This window comes from Odocoileus virginianus, chromosome 14 (genome assembly GCF_023699985.2).
Source record: "Odocoileus virginianus isolate 20LAN1187 ecotype Illinois chromosome 14, Ovbor_1.2, whole genome shotgun sequence".
Classification (NCBI taxonomy): Eukaryota; Metazoa; Chordata; class Mammalia; order Artiodactyla; family Cervidae; genus Odocoileus; species Odocoileus virginianus.
In genome coordinates, this window is record NC_069687.1 from 57845606 (window position 1) to 57861998 (window position 16393).

Sequence of the window (16393 nt, forward strand, 5' to 3'; positions counted from 1 at the left end):
GTGAGAGTTGGACTGTGAAGAAAGCTGAGCGCCGAAGAATTGATGCTTTTGAACTATGGTGCTGGAGAAGACTCTTGAGAGTCCCTTGGACTGCAAGTAGATCCAACCAGTCCATCCTAAAGGAGATAAGTCCTGGGTGTTCATTGGAAGGACTGGTGCTGAAGCTGAAACTCCAATACTTTGGCCACCTCATGTGAAGAGTTGACTCATTGGAAAAGACCCTGATGCTGGGAGGGATTGGGGGCAGGAGGAGAAGGGGACGACAGAGGATGAGATGTCTGGATGGCATCATCGACTCGATGGACATGAGTTTGAGTAATCTCTGGAAGTTGGTGATGGACAGGGAGGCCTGGTGTGCTGCGATTCATGGGATCACAAAGAGTCGGACATGACTGAGCTGAACTGAACTGATGTTTTAGTTAACATTGAAGGGCTAGAATATGCTAGACACAACTGTATTTGTATTTTCATATGCATTCTTATTTTCTATGAACTTTGTAAAGTAATGAGATGGAATAAATGGCTTTTAAGAAATTTATATTTATACATCTTTATGTGTGTTCTTCAATGACTATTTTTAAAAATACCATTTTTACCTATTACTGTCAACAGCTTTGTGAAACTTTCATTGCTGCAACTTATAATCAAGTTTAAACTATATTCGTATGCCAGTGATGTGCAGAGCATAATGTTAGTGCTCCAAGGACTACCAGGCCAAATGATTCCTACCCTCAATGATTTCTTATGCTCAAAGAATTAATGGTCTAATGTGCAAAAATGACAGTGTGAAGGACAAGAGAAAAAACCATGGAGTGAGACGTCATTTGAGATTGCTATCATTAGTTTTCTTAGTGATGCAAGGAAACCGAGTGTAGTAGTAATGTCATTACCCTACTTCTGTTGCTTAGATCAGCCTATCTCAGGAGGTTCCCGGCCGTGCTCATCCTGAAGATCAAGTGACCACCGACACCAGCCATGTCATCCAGGCCTTTTGAAAGTCCACCTCCTTATAGACCTGATGAATTGTAAGTAAATATGTAATTCTTTTTTTTTTTTTTAGGCCTTGCTTGTGAGATTTTATTAATAGTTTCCCAACCAGGAATTGAACTCGGGCCCTTGGCAGGAAGTGAGAGCGCAGTCCTAATTGCTGAACAGCCAGGGAGTTCCTCTTTTTCTTTTTTAAAAGTCTATTACATGTTTTAAAAAAAAGTGTGTAGTTGAAACTTTCATCTGTTATGTGTTTGCTTTAAAAATAAAATGACGTGCATTTGTAAAATCAAATTGAACCAAAGGGTATGCAGTGAAGCGTGAGCTCCCCTTTTACCTTCAACTTCCAAGATGACAGTTTTTTTCTGCAGTGGGAGCTGTTGCCACTTGTTTTTTCATTGTTGCTACACTGTAGTCTGAGGTTATATTTGTGTGTATGTTTGTTTTTAAAAAATGGTGTGAAGCTTCCATAGTAATGCCTTCCTTATTTTTGTCTCTGCCGGGTCTTCACTGGTGAGAGGGCTTTTCTCCGGCGGCAGCAAGCAGGCGCTGCTCTCTAGTTGGGGCGAGCAGGCTTCTCGCTGTGGTGGTTTCTCCTGCTGCGGAGTGTGGCCTCCAGGGTGTGTGGGTTTCCGTGGCTGTGGCTTCCAGGCCCTAGAGCACAGGCTCAGTAGTTGTGCATAGGCTTAGTTGCCGCATGCCGTGTGGGATCTTCCCAGACCAGGGATTTTACCCATGTCTCCTGCACTGGCAGGTGGATTCTTTACCACTCAGCCACCAGGGAAGCCCCTCAGTGCCTAATTTAGGTGACTGTTGGCCATAGTTTTTCAAAGAGCATGTTTATTGAGATAAAATTCACCCACTATACAGTTTACCCGTTTAGAACGGGCAGTTCATTGGTTTTAGTGTATCCCTTCACCACAGTCAGTTTTAGCACATTTTCGTCATCCCCTTCCCAAAGAAACCCCTCTGTCCAGTAGCACTCTCTGGTTCCCCCCAGTACTAGGCAACCACTAAGTCCATTTTGTTTCTGGATATGTCCATTCTGGACATTTCATATAGATGGCATCTTACAGTGTTTGGTCTTTTGTGACAGAAATCTTTCACTTGGTATGCTTTCCATGCCATCATAATCTTTGTTTTTTAGAGCAGTTCTGGGTTCACAGCAAAATTGAGAGGAAGGCATAGAGATTTCCCTGCCCCCACACATGCACAGCCTCCCCCATTATTAACATTTCCCACCAGAGTGGTATGTTTGTTATGGTGATGAACCTATATTGACACATCATCTGAAGTACGTTGTCGATACTAGGGTTTTCTGCTGCTGAATCTCCTGTTAGATTCTTCCTACGATGAGCACTCTGTGCCTTGCCCTTCACAGCGTATCTCAGTTTGGACCAGCCACCTTTCAGGTGTTCCATCGGTCTGTTGGGCTCGTGGCTGCCATGGTAGCATAGCTCTGTAGCACTCCATTGTGAGGCTCTATCACAGGCATCCATGGCACTGTGCGTAGATGTTTGGACTGTTTCCAATTGAGATGATCAGAAGTAATGTTTCTGTGAATGTTACACTGTTAATGGAATTATAAGTGATACAGTCATTTTGGAAAACAGTGTGACATTGTCTAGAAGAGCTGAGAATTTTAAAAGTTTGACCCAGAAATTCTGTTCCTGTGTATATACCCTAAAAAAAGTGCCATTGTGTGCCAGGATATAAGTTGGAGATTGTGTTAGAGCTATGTTGTTCATGACAGCCCCAAACGGAAGCAACCCAAATATCCTTGTAGAATGTGTCACAGAATTTTCTTCCTTCACATTTTCAGTGTTCTCCAGTTTCTCCATTTCCTTTTCATTCTCATATACTCAAGTAATTAATCTAATTCTCATCGTTAGCAGCCTCCAGTAGGAAGATATCTCCTTTGGCTTGAGGAAGGTGGTTTGTGGAAATAAGGGCCAAAACAAAAGGGACTTTAGTCATTTTAGGAATTGAATTTTATCTCCCCAGGGCCCACAGTTTTTAGATTCAGTTGTCTACACGTTAGTGTGTCTGTTACACACTGTGTGTTTATAGTTAAATTACTGGAGTTTGCAGGGTATTTTTATAAAAAAAAGAGTCAAGATCTCATTAGCCATCATCTTTTTTTAGCCATCATCTTAATGAGCCCTCATTAACATTTCATCTACTTTGTAGGTCTTGCCTTAACTGGCAGTAGCTCATGTAGTGATTTGTTTAATGTCTTAGTGCCCTGCCTATGAGGGGCAGGGCACTAAGACATTAAACTCGGTGAGGGGCACTTTGAGGGGCCTGGACTGAGGCTGTCCTATCTGTCTTGTATTCCCAGTGCCTGGCACAGAGCCCCAAATGTGTCAGCCTGGTGGCTCCAGTAGACAGCTGCTAAAATGAATAAGTGACTAAATGTGCTTTCTTAAGTAAGAGAGCTAGGCAGCCAGAAATTGCACCAATATAGCCCAGTGCAGGTGTCATGTCTGAAGGAATTGGTCTCCATTCACAAAGGAAAAGGATTGATGCCATTGTCCTTAACTTCCTAGGTCCCATCCCCAGCGATTATGGTTTGACTGGTCTGGAGTGCTCTGTCTGGGGATTTTACACATTCCCTAGGTGACTCTAATATGCTGCAGAACTTGAGAACCTCTGCTCCATAGAGATTAAGCGGTCATTCTCAATGTATGGTTCCCCAGCTGCAGCATCAGCAGCATCTGGAAACTTCTGCTCTAGACCTGCAGACTGAGCAGCTCTGGGGATGAGGGCCAACAAACCCTCCAGGTGAAGCTGATGTGTCTGCACGGATTCCTTTACTGTTCAGGGGGTGTCTGAGTCTGCTGGGGATATCTGTAGTAGAGTATCATAGACTGGGTGGCAACAGAAATTTATTCTCACAGTTCAGAGACTGGAAGTCCAAGATAGGTGCTGGTGGAAGCCCTCTTCCAGATTGCAGACTGCCAATTTTTTGAATCCTCACTTTGTAGAAGGGGTGAGAGGGCTCTCTAGGGCCCTTTTTATAAGGGCACTAATCCCATTCATGAGAGCTCCACCCTCATGACCTAATTACTTCCCAAAGACCCTACCTCCTAATACCGTTACAATGAGTGTTGGGATTTTGATACTTGATTTGGGAAGGGCAGGGAGACACAAATTGCCCCATTGCAGTGGGGCAGTACAAATAATAGTTTCCTTTGCCAGTGGTTTGTTTAAATTATTCCAGATATTTTTATATGTTCTTTCTGCTTACCACTAAAAAGTGCTAACTTAAAATTGTTTTTGTGTACATTTCAGCAAACCTAATCACTACACACCAAGCAATGACATATATAGTGGAGAGATGCATGTTCGACCAATGCTGTCTCAGCCAGCATATTCTTTCTACCCGGAAGATGAAATTCTCCACTTCTACAAATGGACCTCTCCTCCCGGAGTAATTCGGATCCTGTCTATGCTTGTTATCGTGATGTGCATTGCCATTTTTGCCTGTGTTGCCTCCACTCTTGCCTGGGACAGAGGCTACGGAACCTTAATGGGAGGTAGTGTTAACTACCCTTATGGAGGAAGTGCCTTTGGTAGCTACGGAAGTAGCTATGGCTATGGTTATGGCTACGGTTATGGCTATGGAGCAGGCTATACAGATCCAAGAGCGGCAAAGGGATTCCTGCTGGCCATGGCTGCCTTTTGTTTCATTGCCGCGTTGGTCATATTTGTTACCAGCGTTATAAGGTCAGGCATATCTAGAACAAGAAGGTATTACTTGACTGTGATAATAGTGAACGCCGTCCTGGGCATCATGATGTTTATTGCCACAATTGTCTACATAATGGGAGTCAATCCAACTGCCCAGACCTCTGGGTCTCTCTACAGTTCACAGATATATGCCCTCTGCAACCAGTTTTATACACCTGCAGCTACTGGACTCTATGTGGATCAGTATTTATATCACTACTGTGTGGTGGACCCCCAGGAGGTAGGAGGAGTTTTGTTTATTTTCTCCCCTCTTTCCTTGGGTCAGAGGTTCTCCTCTTGGGATGCTTAATAGATTCACTTGGGAATGTTTAAAAAAAATAGTGATGCCATGGCCCCACTGCTATTTAAAGCAGAATCTGAGAGAAGGGCTGTGTGTCCTTATTAAGGTATAATTAGGGTACCATCTAGTTCTTCCACATAAAGTACAGTTCGTTTGTTTTTAGTGCATTCACAGACTTGTGTGACTGTCACCACAGTTCATCTTAGAACATTTTCACTGCCCTAGAAAGAGACCCCATCCTCATCAGCACGCACTCCTCATTTCCCTAACCGTCCCCAGATCAAGAAACCACTAATCCTCTTCTAGAGATTTGCCTATTCTGGATATTTCATATAAGCAGAATCATACAGTATGTGTTTTCTTTTTTTTAATCACTGGCTTCTTTCACTCAGCAATAATGTTTTAACATTCATCCATATTATAGTATATACCAGTGCTTCATTCCTTTTTATTGCCGAATGCTATTCCATTGTGTGCATATACAACATTTTCTTTGTTGTTGGCTAATAGACGTTCGGCTGCTATGAATAATGCTCTGAACTTTTGTGTGAAACCTGTTTTAATGTGACTTGAGTTTAGTATATACTTAGGGGCAGAATTGATGGGTCTTCTGGAGACTCTTCTTTAAACTTTTGAGAAACTATCACATTCTTCTCCAAAGAGGTTGCATGATTACACATTTACCAGAAATGTATGAGAAAAAAAAAAGAAATGTATGAAGATTCCAGTTTCTCCACAACCTCAGCAGCATTGTTTTTCTGTTTGATTCTAACCATGCTAACCCTCCCAGCATCAGGGTCTTTTCCAATGAGCTAGTTCTTTGGGCACCTAATGCGAAGAACTAACTCATTGGAAGAGACCCTGATGCTGAGAAAGATTGAAGGCAGGAGGAGAAGGGGCCAACAGAGGATGAGATGGTTGGATGGCATCACCTTGATGGACATGAGTTTGAGCTGGGAGTTGGTGATGGACAGGGAAGCCTGGCGTGCTGCAGTCCATGGGGTCATAAAGAGACACGACTGAGCAACTGAACTGAACTGATGCTAATGAGTGTAAAGTGTTACTGGTTTTGATTTGCATTTCTTTGATAGCTAATGATATTTTCTTGGGCTTATTGGCCATTAGTATATCTTCTTTGGAGAAATGGTAATTCAGAATTTTTGTCCATTTTTTAGTGGGGCTATTTGGATTTTTATTACTGAGTTGTGAGAAATTTTACTTATTTGGTTACAAATAAATATAATCTTTTCTTTTCATTTTACATCTAGATGATGCTCTTTGCACAAAAGTTTTCAATTTCAATGAGATCTGATTTTTCTTTGTTGCTTGAGCTTTTAGTGTCGTCTAAAAACACTTTGCCTAATTCAAGGTCACAAAGATTTACTGTGATGTTTTCTTCTAAGAGTTTTATAATTTGAGTTAACGTCACATTGTAAGGAAGGGGTCCAGCATTTCTTGCATGTGAATATCCAGTTGTCTTAGTATTATTTATTGAAGTAATTCTCCATTGAGTTATTTTCATGCCTCTGTCAAAAATGAATTGACCATAAATGTGATGATTTATTTGTAGACTCTCAACTTGTTTCCATTAACCTGTGTTTCTGTTCAGTACCACACTCCTTGATTGCTACAGCTTTGTCATCAATTTTGAAACTGGGGAGTGGTGGTCCTTTAAATTTGTTCTTATTTTTCATGATTTTGTGGTTTAGATTCTAGGTCTGTTGCATTTTCATATGTGTTTTAGGATCACCCTGCCAATTTTTGCAAAAAAAGCCAGCTAGGATTTTGAAAGATTGCTTTGAATTTGTAGATCAACGCAATTCTTCAAAATCCTAGCTGGGAGAAAAATTGTCATCTTTATAATGTCTTCTGCTTCATGAACATAGGGTGTCTTTCCATTTACTTGGGTCTTCTTTAATTTCTTTTAAAACTGTTTGCCAGTTTTCGTTGTGTCAGTCAGTATTTCAAAAAGCTGTTAGGTGATTCAAAGGTCCAGGTGCGGTTGCGAAGCCTGCCTTCTATAACCGTGCGTCATTCTAATTAAAGTGTTTCTAAGTTACTAATCTTTTTTTCTTTGTTTTCTCCTTACACTGACCCAGGAGTTTTCGTTCTTTTACCTGAATGAGTCACTTCTGGGGGTTAGACCTTCTCCAATAGCTACCGTTATTTTGAAGACTGAAATGTAGGTTTCAGAGTATTTGTTGTCAACATTTGGTAAATAGGGCTGAGGGTTGGTACTCCTATCTTACCATCCTGTCATCCTTCTTAGTCCTCTGACTACCTGAAGCCTCTATTAGTTGAAAAAGGTTATGACTGTTAGACCAGCTACAAAGAGAGCTTCCTCTTAGCAGACATTCAGGCCAGAGTTCTGGTACCTGTTCAACTCCCAAGTGCCTGGAGACCAGTATGCCATGTAACATACCTGTCAGGGGTAGGGCTTCCTTGTCACAGGCCCTTCTAGTACGTACACAAAAGACACCTAAAACAGAGGAAACTAACAGACTAAATGAATTGTCCGCCCATTTTCTTTCATTTATGGCTTGTTTAGATTATGTCTGTATAATTTATGGTAAGGCAGATTCTTTTTGGACTGAAATTTACATTCAACTGTAAAAAGTTGAGCCAAGCATGTGTTATGAACAAACTATATATAAGCATGGTTGGATATTTGAAACAACTTCTGTGAATAACATTTTTCAAAACCCTTTAGACGGATACCAGGGATTGAGTTAATTTATTGGCTGTTATCCTCTATTTATGAAAATATGGCCCCTAGTTCTCAGACTTTAGAACTAGTTTTCTATAATTCTAAAACAGGGATGCATATTCCGAGGACTGACTCATGGTGGAGGTGTGTGTATGTCTGTGTGTGTATGTGTGTCTCTGTGTGTTTTGGTAGCCTTTAACCCATGTGGCTTGGGCTACCTTTTGCAGTCTTACAGTGTAACCGTTTGTATCAGTTTTAGAGCAGTTAAGTTAGTTAGTGGGGCCTTAGGTATTTGTAGAGTGTGGATTGGAATAAAGTAAACAATTAAAATTGATGCTTTTGAACTGTGGTGTTGGAGAAGACTCTTGAGAGTCCCTTGGACTGCAAGGAGATCCAACCAGTCCATCCTAAAGGAGATCAGTCCTGGGTGTTCATTGGAAGGACTGATGCTGAAGCTGAAACTCCAGTACTTTGGCCACCTCATGTGAAGAGTTGACTCATTGGAAAAGACCCTGATGCTGGGAGGGATTGGGGGCAGGAGGAGAAGGGGACAACAGAGGATGAGATGTCTGGATGGCATCACCGACTCGATGGGCATGAGTTTGAGTAAACTCCGAGAGCTGGTGATGGACAGGGAGGCCTGTCCATGTGATTCATGGGGTCGCAAAGAGTCGGACACGACTGAGCGACTGAACTGAACTGAAACAATTAAAAACTAAATATCTGCATATCTTTCATTTCTTTTTAGGCCATTGCCATTGTACTGGGGTTCATGGTTATTGTGGCTTTTGCTCTAACAATTTTCTTTGCTGTGAAAACTCGAAGAAAGATGAACCGGTATGACAAGTCAAATATTTTGTGGGACAAGGAACGTATTTATGATGAGCAGCCTCCCAATGTTGAAGAGTGGGTAAGTGTTTTTATGAACGTCAGTATACATCCAGTTTGGCTTTGTTTTGTTTTTTTTTCTGTAAACACCCCAGAACTGTCTTTAAATTTGATCTGATGTGCTTTGTGAAACTTTATTCTTAGAGTTATTGTCTTTGTATATCGCAAAAGTTGAGGCCTCAGGTTTTACTTTGAACATTAATAAAGTGGGGTGAGTGGACATGGATTTACTCCGAGGTAAAAAGCCAGATTTGTGTTTCTAAGAAGTGGATCTAGGCCCTGAGCAGAAATGTCTTTTAAAGGAATCATGAGGGACAAAAAACGTAAGTGGCTTTGAAGAACAAAAACAACTCCTCTCCCCTTCCCTTTTGTTTTCCTGCTGATCATTTTGGAGGGAAGTACTGTCTTGGGTCAAGATCCACAAGGGTGTTTTTAGGGTGGTGGCAGGTGGGAGATCTTTAAACCTTTTACATGGAGAACAGCCTGGTGACTCACAAGCACTAACATAGATATATGAATTACTTTAGTGAAGGTAGAGATTAGGGCAGGTTCTTTTTTTTTTTTGCATATACTGTTAATGCTACCAGTAGGTGGCTTCCTAAATGATGTAAAAGTGTAGAAAGTCCCTCTTACCAAAAATACCTCCCGAATGCATGTTACTGATGAGACAAACTGGGACCTGGAGTCCTTTGCTGCAGTGCTGCATGCTTGCACCTGGACACACCTCTCCTGGAGTGAATTATCTGGGACTAAAAACAACTGCATGCATGCACAGTTGGGGCAGATTCTGGACAAAGGACACAAAGAGACCAAAACCCAACTGCTCTTTTTGAAGAGCCTGGAGCAAAAGCAGAGGGCCGGGAGCAAAAGCAGGGTACTGCACAGGCCCTTGCACACGGCACCACCTAAGTGGTGGGCAAACCACCTCGGCAGCGCCTCTGACCCGACCCTGGGGTTCACCCTGCCCTCACTGCATCTGAAGACTAAGCCCACCACCCCCTCAAGAGTCGGGCAGGCAGGGGGGCCAGTTGTTTGTTCTTGCTCCCCCTGCTGTAGCAGGTGCCCCAGGAAAGCCTTGCCTGAATTTCTTGTCTGGCCTGTGATCTTTTTTTTTTTTTTTTAAGTTAAGGAGGCCAAGACCCCTGCTCGGTAACACTGACAGCTAACTAACCTGTTTTTCGGGATGTTCCAAGCTTTGTTTCTTGGAAATGCTGTGTTATTTCTTGAGAGAGCAGCCTCAGAAACTGCCTTCCTCGCTTTCTTTGAGCAGACTGGTTTCTTGCTGTGAAGGTTAGACTCCTGGCTTCTGGTTCCAGGATAGGTTGTCTTTGGCCAGTGGAAGCAGAGCGGAGCGGGTTGAGGGTGCGTCCTGCTGTTCAGGTCAGGGTGGAGATACTGATCATCTGGAAGGCTCCTAGCTCTTGCATGCTGTGCACCTCATATTTGAAGAAATTTAGGAATGTAGATGAAATTTTCCTCGTGGAAGTACCAAGACCAAGGAGACAAAGCAGTCAGAAAAACCAGAAGGTTTGGTATGTGGGTGCCTGCGTTCCTGACCTCTCCTGGAAGCCTGCTGCTTGTTTTTCTCATTTTTTCCCCCCATGACATGTGAGGGTGTTGGGGATTGTTTTCTTTTGACCTTTAGCTCCAGGCAGAGCCACCTGTAGAGGGAATAGGGCAGTCTGTTGTGAACTGTGCAGTCAAGGTTTCGCTGAGAGTTTCTGGGTGTGTCAGTTTTCACTGGCTGCTGGATTTGTTTACTTAAGGTTTCGAGAGCCTAAAACGTGACTCAGGAGAGACCAGGGCCAGAGATACTACAGTCCCAGGGAACTTTGACTTCTCATCTGACTTTACTATCGTGAAAGTTTAATCAGTTCTAGGTGCTTTTGATAATTTGACAGAAGATAGCCATAGCAACTTAGGGAGTGGTGATGATGATGAAGTGAAGGGACTTTTAATTTTTAAAAAGGCATTATTTTTATAATGCTTCCTCACTGAATCTCTAGAAATTTGATAGCTAGCCTATAGATTGTTTCTTGTGAACTTCGTAGTTTGTCTATAGTAATAAATGTTTCGTCATATGAAAGTAGATAATCATCTGTTGAGTAGCAGACATGAGACTTTGAACACACTAATGTTTCATGCAAAACTTAATCACTTAAATTCCTCATTTCCTTTTCCCTTGTTTTCTCAGCTGAAGTGCCTGAGAAAGGCTATTTGAATTAAGCTCTTGGTTTAAGCTACAGTATTGTGTTTTTCCTTCCATTTTTCTCTCTCCCCTCACCTGCTCAGGTGTGCTTTGCTGAACGCAATCCCTCATTTTCATTTTTGCCTGAGTTTACTTCCACAACCAGATGCAGACTGTTACTCTCTTTTCTCCACTCTTATGCAATAATTCTGCTCCAGTGGGTTTCGCTCCGATAACATAGCTGCCCAAGTGAAAATGTTTGATGCTGCATCTACAGTATTTGACAGTGGGGTGGGTTAGTATTTTTTCTTTTTGGCTATTAAAAATTAATGTCATAAAAATAACCTCCACTTGAAATAATGGATGAGAATCTAGAATTAATTACTTGTACTAAGTGAGAATTAAAATTTGAATTCTAATTATGGATAAGTAAGACATATGTAAGGGCTTCTCAGGTGGTGCAGTGGTAAAGAATCCATCTGCCAATGCAGGAGTTGTAAGAGACGTGAGTTCGATCCCTGGGTCAGGAAGATCCCCTGGAGAAGGAAATGGCAACCCATTCCAGTATTCTTGCCTGGGAAATCCCATGGACCGAGGAGCCTGGCAGGCTGTCATCCATTGGATCACAAAGAGTTGGATCAATCGATCACAGCACAGCCTATATATAATCCTAATAATGGGCTGTTTGGGTTGGGATGGGCTTCCCTGGTAGCTCAGATGGTAAAGCATCTGCCTCTAATGCAGGAGACCTGGGTTCAATCCCTGGGTCAGGCAGATCTCCTGGAGAAGGAAATGGCAACCCACTCTAGTACTCGGGCCTGGAAAATCCCAGGGGCGGAGGAGCCTGGTAGGCTACAGTCCATGGGGTCGTAACGAGTCGGACACGACTGAGCGACTTCACTGGTGGGTATCTCAGTAAACTTCCTGAAGGGACAGTCGCCTACTGAATATTTGTTTACTCCTTCTCTATACACATCGGGGTATGTCTCGACATCCATTATTAAATCTTACTGCCTTTCTTAGATTTTCAAAATCTTTCGGTTAAGAGAGCAAAGCCTCAGCTCAACAAGCTGAGCCTTCAGAGTTTTTCTAATCTGGTTTCAACCCATTTGTATTATCTGTGAGAAAACCTTCAGCTTTCTAATTTACTGTCTCTCAGTCTCCACCACAGTAGTTTTTCTGCCTTCTTAACAATCTTAGGGTTGGTTTTTTTTTCCTCCCCTTTCTGGATATCTTGTACTTTGTAAAAATAAACAGGCCATGTTTGCACACTGGATGTTTTGTAGTCAGTTAAGTTTGTACCAACATTGTTGTATTTTTAAATGCTTAAAGGCTCTGTTAATTAAACTTCTAAATCTTAATTTTTTTCTATTATGTCCTCAAACCCCAGATTGTTACTTTTTCTGAATTAAAAAGTATATATATGATTATTTATCTGACTGGTAACTGTGAATAATTTTTCAGATACCGTGAAGTATGAAGAAAATTCTGCCATCCAGAGTTATCTTTTTGGTGTGTTTTCTTTAATCCTTTTCCTCTCCTATTGCCTATTCTAATTCAGAAGTATGATTATAGTCCTTATCAGTGTCAAATTCGACCTTTTTTTAACTTGCTATTAGAGGCTTTTTTTATCACATCATTAAATATTCCTCAAAAAAAATTTTTTTTAATGTAGACCATGTTTAAAGTCTTGATTGACTTTGTTACAGTATTGCTTCTGTTTTCATTGTTTGGCCCAGAGGCATGTGGATCTTAGCTCCCTGACTAGGGTTCGAACCCCACCCCTTGCCTTGGAAGGTGAAGTCTTCACGGCTGTACTGCCAGGGAAGTCCCCTCCTCAAAAACAGTTTTGATACTGTTAAAAACATTTACTGAAGTGTAACATATGTATCCACATACACACAGAATAAAGGACATTAAGTACACTAAACTTAGTTGTATGGCATGGTGAAGCTGAACACATATAAGCCCATTTGTAACCAGCACCTAAATCAAGATATAGCACATTCCAGTGTCCAGGGTTTCCTTGTGCCTCTTAGTCAGTATCCCCTAGGGGTGATGACTCCTTATTTCTCTCATATCAGTTAGATTTGCCTGTTCTTAAACTTCACATAAATGGAATTATGTACTGTGTGCTTTTGTGTCCACTCAACATCGTGCTGAAATTCATTTATGTTGTTGCATTGGTCGGTGTGATACTTTTTATTTTTGTATGTTTTGGCAAGATAAAAGCTTTCTAATTACTCCTTTTTAAAAAAAATCCATGGCCAGAATTATAATTAAAAAAAAAAAAAAAAAAGAGAAAACCACGCAGTAGGGCAGGCTCCCTCCCACCCTTGTGTTTCCATTTGTCTGTTTCCGGGGGGTCTTTCCCACCCTCTCCCCACTCCTGGGTGCGCTGCTTAGTTTCCTATAATTCCTTTCAGTGCTTTGTTTCCTGAAAATAAAATCAAAGAAAAATGCCTCCCTGCTTTTTTATGCAGAAGTTAACGTCCTGATCACACCATCTGTCTGCAGCTCACCCTTTTGCTTTACAGTATGTCTTTCTGAAAAAAATAAAGTATTTATTCAGCTGCGTTGGGTCTTCGTTGTGCCACGAGGACTCTCTGGGTGTGGTGTGTGGGCTTAGTTGCGCTGCAGCATGTGGGACCTTAGTTCTCTGACCAGGGATCAAGCCCGAGTCCCCTGTATTGCACGGCAGATTCTTAACCACTGGATCACCAGGGAGTTCCCAACAGGGTCTTGTTTTGTGACGTCATTTTATTTGCTTATGCATTTATTTTCGGCTGCGCTGGCTCTCTGGTGCTGCTCTGCCTTCCTTTGCTTGCAGCAGGCGGGCTCAGCAGCTGTGGCAGGTGGGCCTCGTTGCCCCACAGTGTGTGGGATCCTCCCGGATCAGGGATCGGACCCGTGTGCCCTGCATTGGCTGGCGGATTCCTAACCCCTGGACCATTAGGAACGTCCTACAGTGTGTCTTGGTGATCCTTCCTCACCACTTGATTCCAGGGTTTCTGTAATCATTCTCACTGGTGGGCGCGTTTGTTGTTTGATGTTACAGACAATGCTAGGATTTAAAAAGAAAAGAAAACTTGGCGTGCCTTGTAAACCTGTTTGTCCATGTATATACTTCTGTAGGCTGACTTTCCAATAGTATTCCTGAGCTAAGGGGTATATATATATATACACACACACACGTCTGTAACTTTGATAGATAGTGAGAAATTGCCCTTCAAAGGAGATGTACCAATTTATACAGCCATCGGCAATGTGTGAAATTCTGGTCCTACACACCTTTTCTAGTAACATTCCACTGGAGAGATGTATTTGACCAATCTGTATTGTGGTGTATTAGGTTTTTTCCAATTTTTGACCAGAATAATTATGTAACAATAAAGTCATTTTGTTACAGTAAGTATGTGTAATGTTTTTTGAAAATGGATAAAATTGATGTTGAGGGTAACTCTATTATATAAACAGAAAGCATTTTTTAAAATTTGTTTTTAATTGGAGGACAGGTGTTCTATCGTATTGTGCTGGCTTCTGCCTCACATCAACATGAATCAGCCATAGGTGCACACAACCTCCTCCCTCCGGAACCTCCCCCCCCCCCCCCGTCCCACCCGTCCCACCCGTCTAGCTCGTCACAGAGCAGTGTTTGTCTGTGGGCTCCTTGAGTCATATAGGAAATTCCCATGGGCCATCTGTATGTTTCAGTGTCACTCTCTCCATTCATCCCACCTTCTCCTTCCCCCACTATGTGCCTGGGCTCACATAATGTGACAAAACCAGGGTTGGAGCCCCAGTTGAGCATTTCCATGCCAAAGTGCTTTTAGGGGAAGCTTTAATGATTATATATCCTCTCTCTTTAATTGGACTCGAGTGCACAGAAATTGATTTTTCCCCATTCTTTGTTCGTGACCTTGTTGTCTTTGGTCCGTTCATAACCTTCTTGTTGTATTGTTGGTTTGGTTCATCATGTTTGAACACCCATCACCCTGCCATACATCCTACATTACCAGGTCTGGGTTACATTAGCCCATGTTTTTCACTCCCACCCACCTGCTCCTGCCTGCTCCCAGAGGTGACCTGTCCCGGAGTGCCTGCCCTGCTTTCATTAGAAGAGTGCACGATGTGTTCCTTTCCGCTTCTGCTGTCTTGCTCGCATGGCTGAAGTGCTTCTCGTTGCTAGGAATGGAACTCGTGGTTCCACTGTGATCAGTTAGACATGCTCAGATGTTCTCACACTGAGCAGACTTCCTCGCCGGTGCCCTAAGCATTCTTACCAGCTCTGCCGAGGACACCTTTTGTTCAGTGTCAGGGAACAGCCCTGCGGGACTGGTAGTCTTCCCCTTCCCTCCACTCTTGCTGTGTGTGCTGGCTTCTCTACTTAGAAGCAGTGTATCAGGGAGGTAAAATACCAGGGTGTGAATTCCAGCTTCCCTGCTTTCGCTGTGACTCTTAAGATCAGTTCTGTTCTTTTTAACCTATGTGTACATCAGGGAAGCCTCGTTTGGAGAGGATTCCTGGTAGAGGGACAGTGGTGGACCCTAAAGCTCTGGGTTTGAGTTCTGATTCCAGCACTCGTTGGTAAACAGATTAACCCTTCTGATCCTCAGTTTTCTTACCTGTGAAACTGGCTATATTATTTGGTTTGCCTCTCAAGACGAATGTGAGATGCCTCTGGGAAAATGAAGATTCCAGTAAAATATGTCTGTCTGCCTTACAGGGAGAGTGAAAGAAAAACGGCTGATTGTGCAGAAAAGAATTTTGCCTGAGTTGCAAAAGTACCAGTTATAGTTGACAAAAATTGAGCTTAAATTAGGAGACGTAAAAAGGAATTTATCTGCAACATTTCAGATGGTGATTTATGAAACCTAGAAAGAGTTGAAACACTTAGCCACAGAGGCAAGGATGTGGCTGTGTATCAGGAACAGCTAAAGTCAGGACTTCACGGCCACTGGGATCTGCTTTCTCATCTGGATTCCCCCCTGTCTGGTGGGCTTCATTACTTGAGCAGGAAGCAGCTCCTTAGAACTCATGAGTTTTTCATATCAGTGCTTCACCTAAGATTGACTGGGAGAGGGGGTGCTGATGGATGAGTAGGCCTGGGTCAGGTGGCCGTTCTCACATGAAGCGTTGTGCCCGGGACAGGGCCCTTTGCGCATCATCTGGCTTGTGGCAGTTGCCACAGTTACTGTGTGGAATGGGGAGATGGTTTCTACGGAAACCAGTCTGTAGATGATACTTACTACCTGAATATGTGCTACATGGATTTTTTTTTAATATTTACTAATTTTACTTTTGTTTATTTATTTGATACGCTGGGTCTTAGCTGCAGCATGTGGGATCCTTAGTGGGGCATGCGAACTCTTAGTTGTAGCATGTGGGATCTAGTTCTCTGACCAGGATGGAACCCAGGCCCCCTGCATTGGGAGCTCGGAGTCTTAGCCACTAGCCCACCAGGGAAGCCCCTGCACTACAATGGATTAATTGTAATTGCCCTTTTATTTTTTATGTCTGTGTCACCTGACCAGGTTTAAATGCAAAGTGCAACTTGAATAGCTTCAAATGAGCTTGTGAGAAGCTTGGA

General features: G+C 42.5%; 1 protein-coding gene across 5 annotated transcripts in view; it reads left to right on the forward strand.

The window, feature by feature from the left end:
* OCLN (occludin) overlaps nucleotides 1–16393 on the forward strand; it is a 49630-nt gene that overhangs the window by 8116 nt on the left and 25121 nt on the right. For 4 of the 5 annotated variants that reach the window (XM_070476788.1, XM_070476789.1, XM_070476790.1 and 1 more), the window contains exons 2-4: nucleotides 909–1025; nucleotides 4282–4960; nucleotides 8476–8637. In XM_070476788.1, coding sequence (XP_070332889.1) covers nucleotides 976–1025; nucleotides 4282–4960; nucleotides 8476–8637 — 891 coding nt within the window. In that variant the 5' untranslated portion in view covers nucleotides 909–975. Of the gene's footprint in view, nucleotides 1–908; nucleotides 1026–3371; nucleotides 3395–4281; nucleotides 4961–8475; nucleotides 8638–16393 lie in introns of those variants that run through there. The other variant, XM_070476791.1, reaches the window with a different exon arrangement.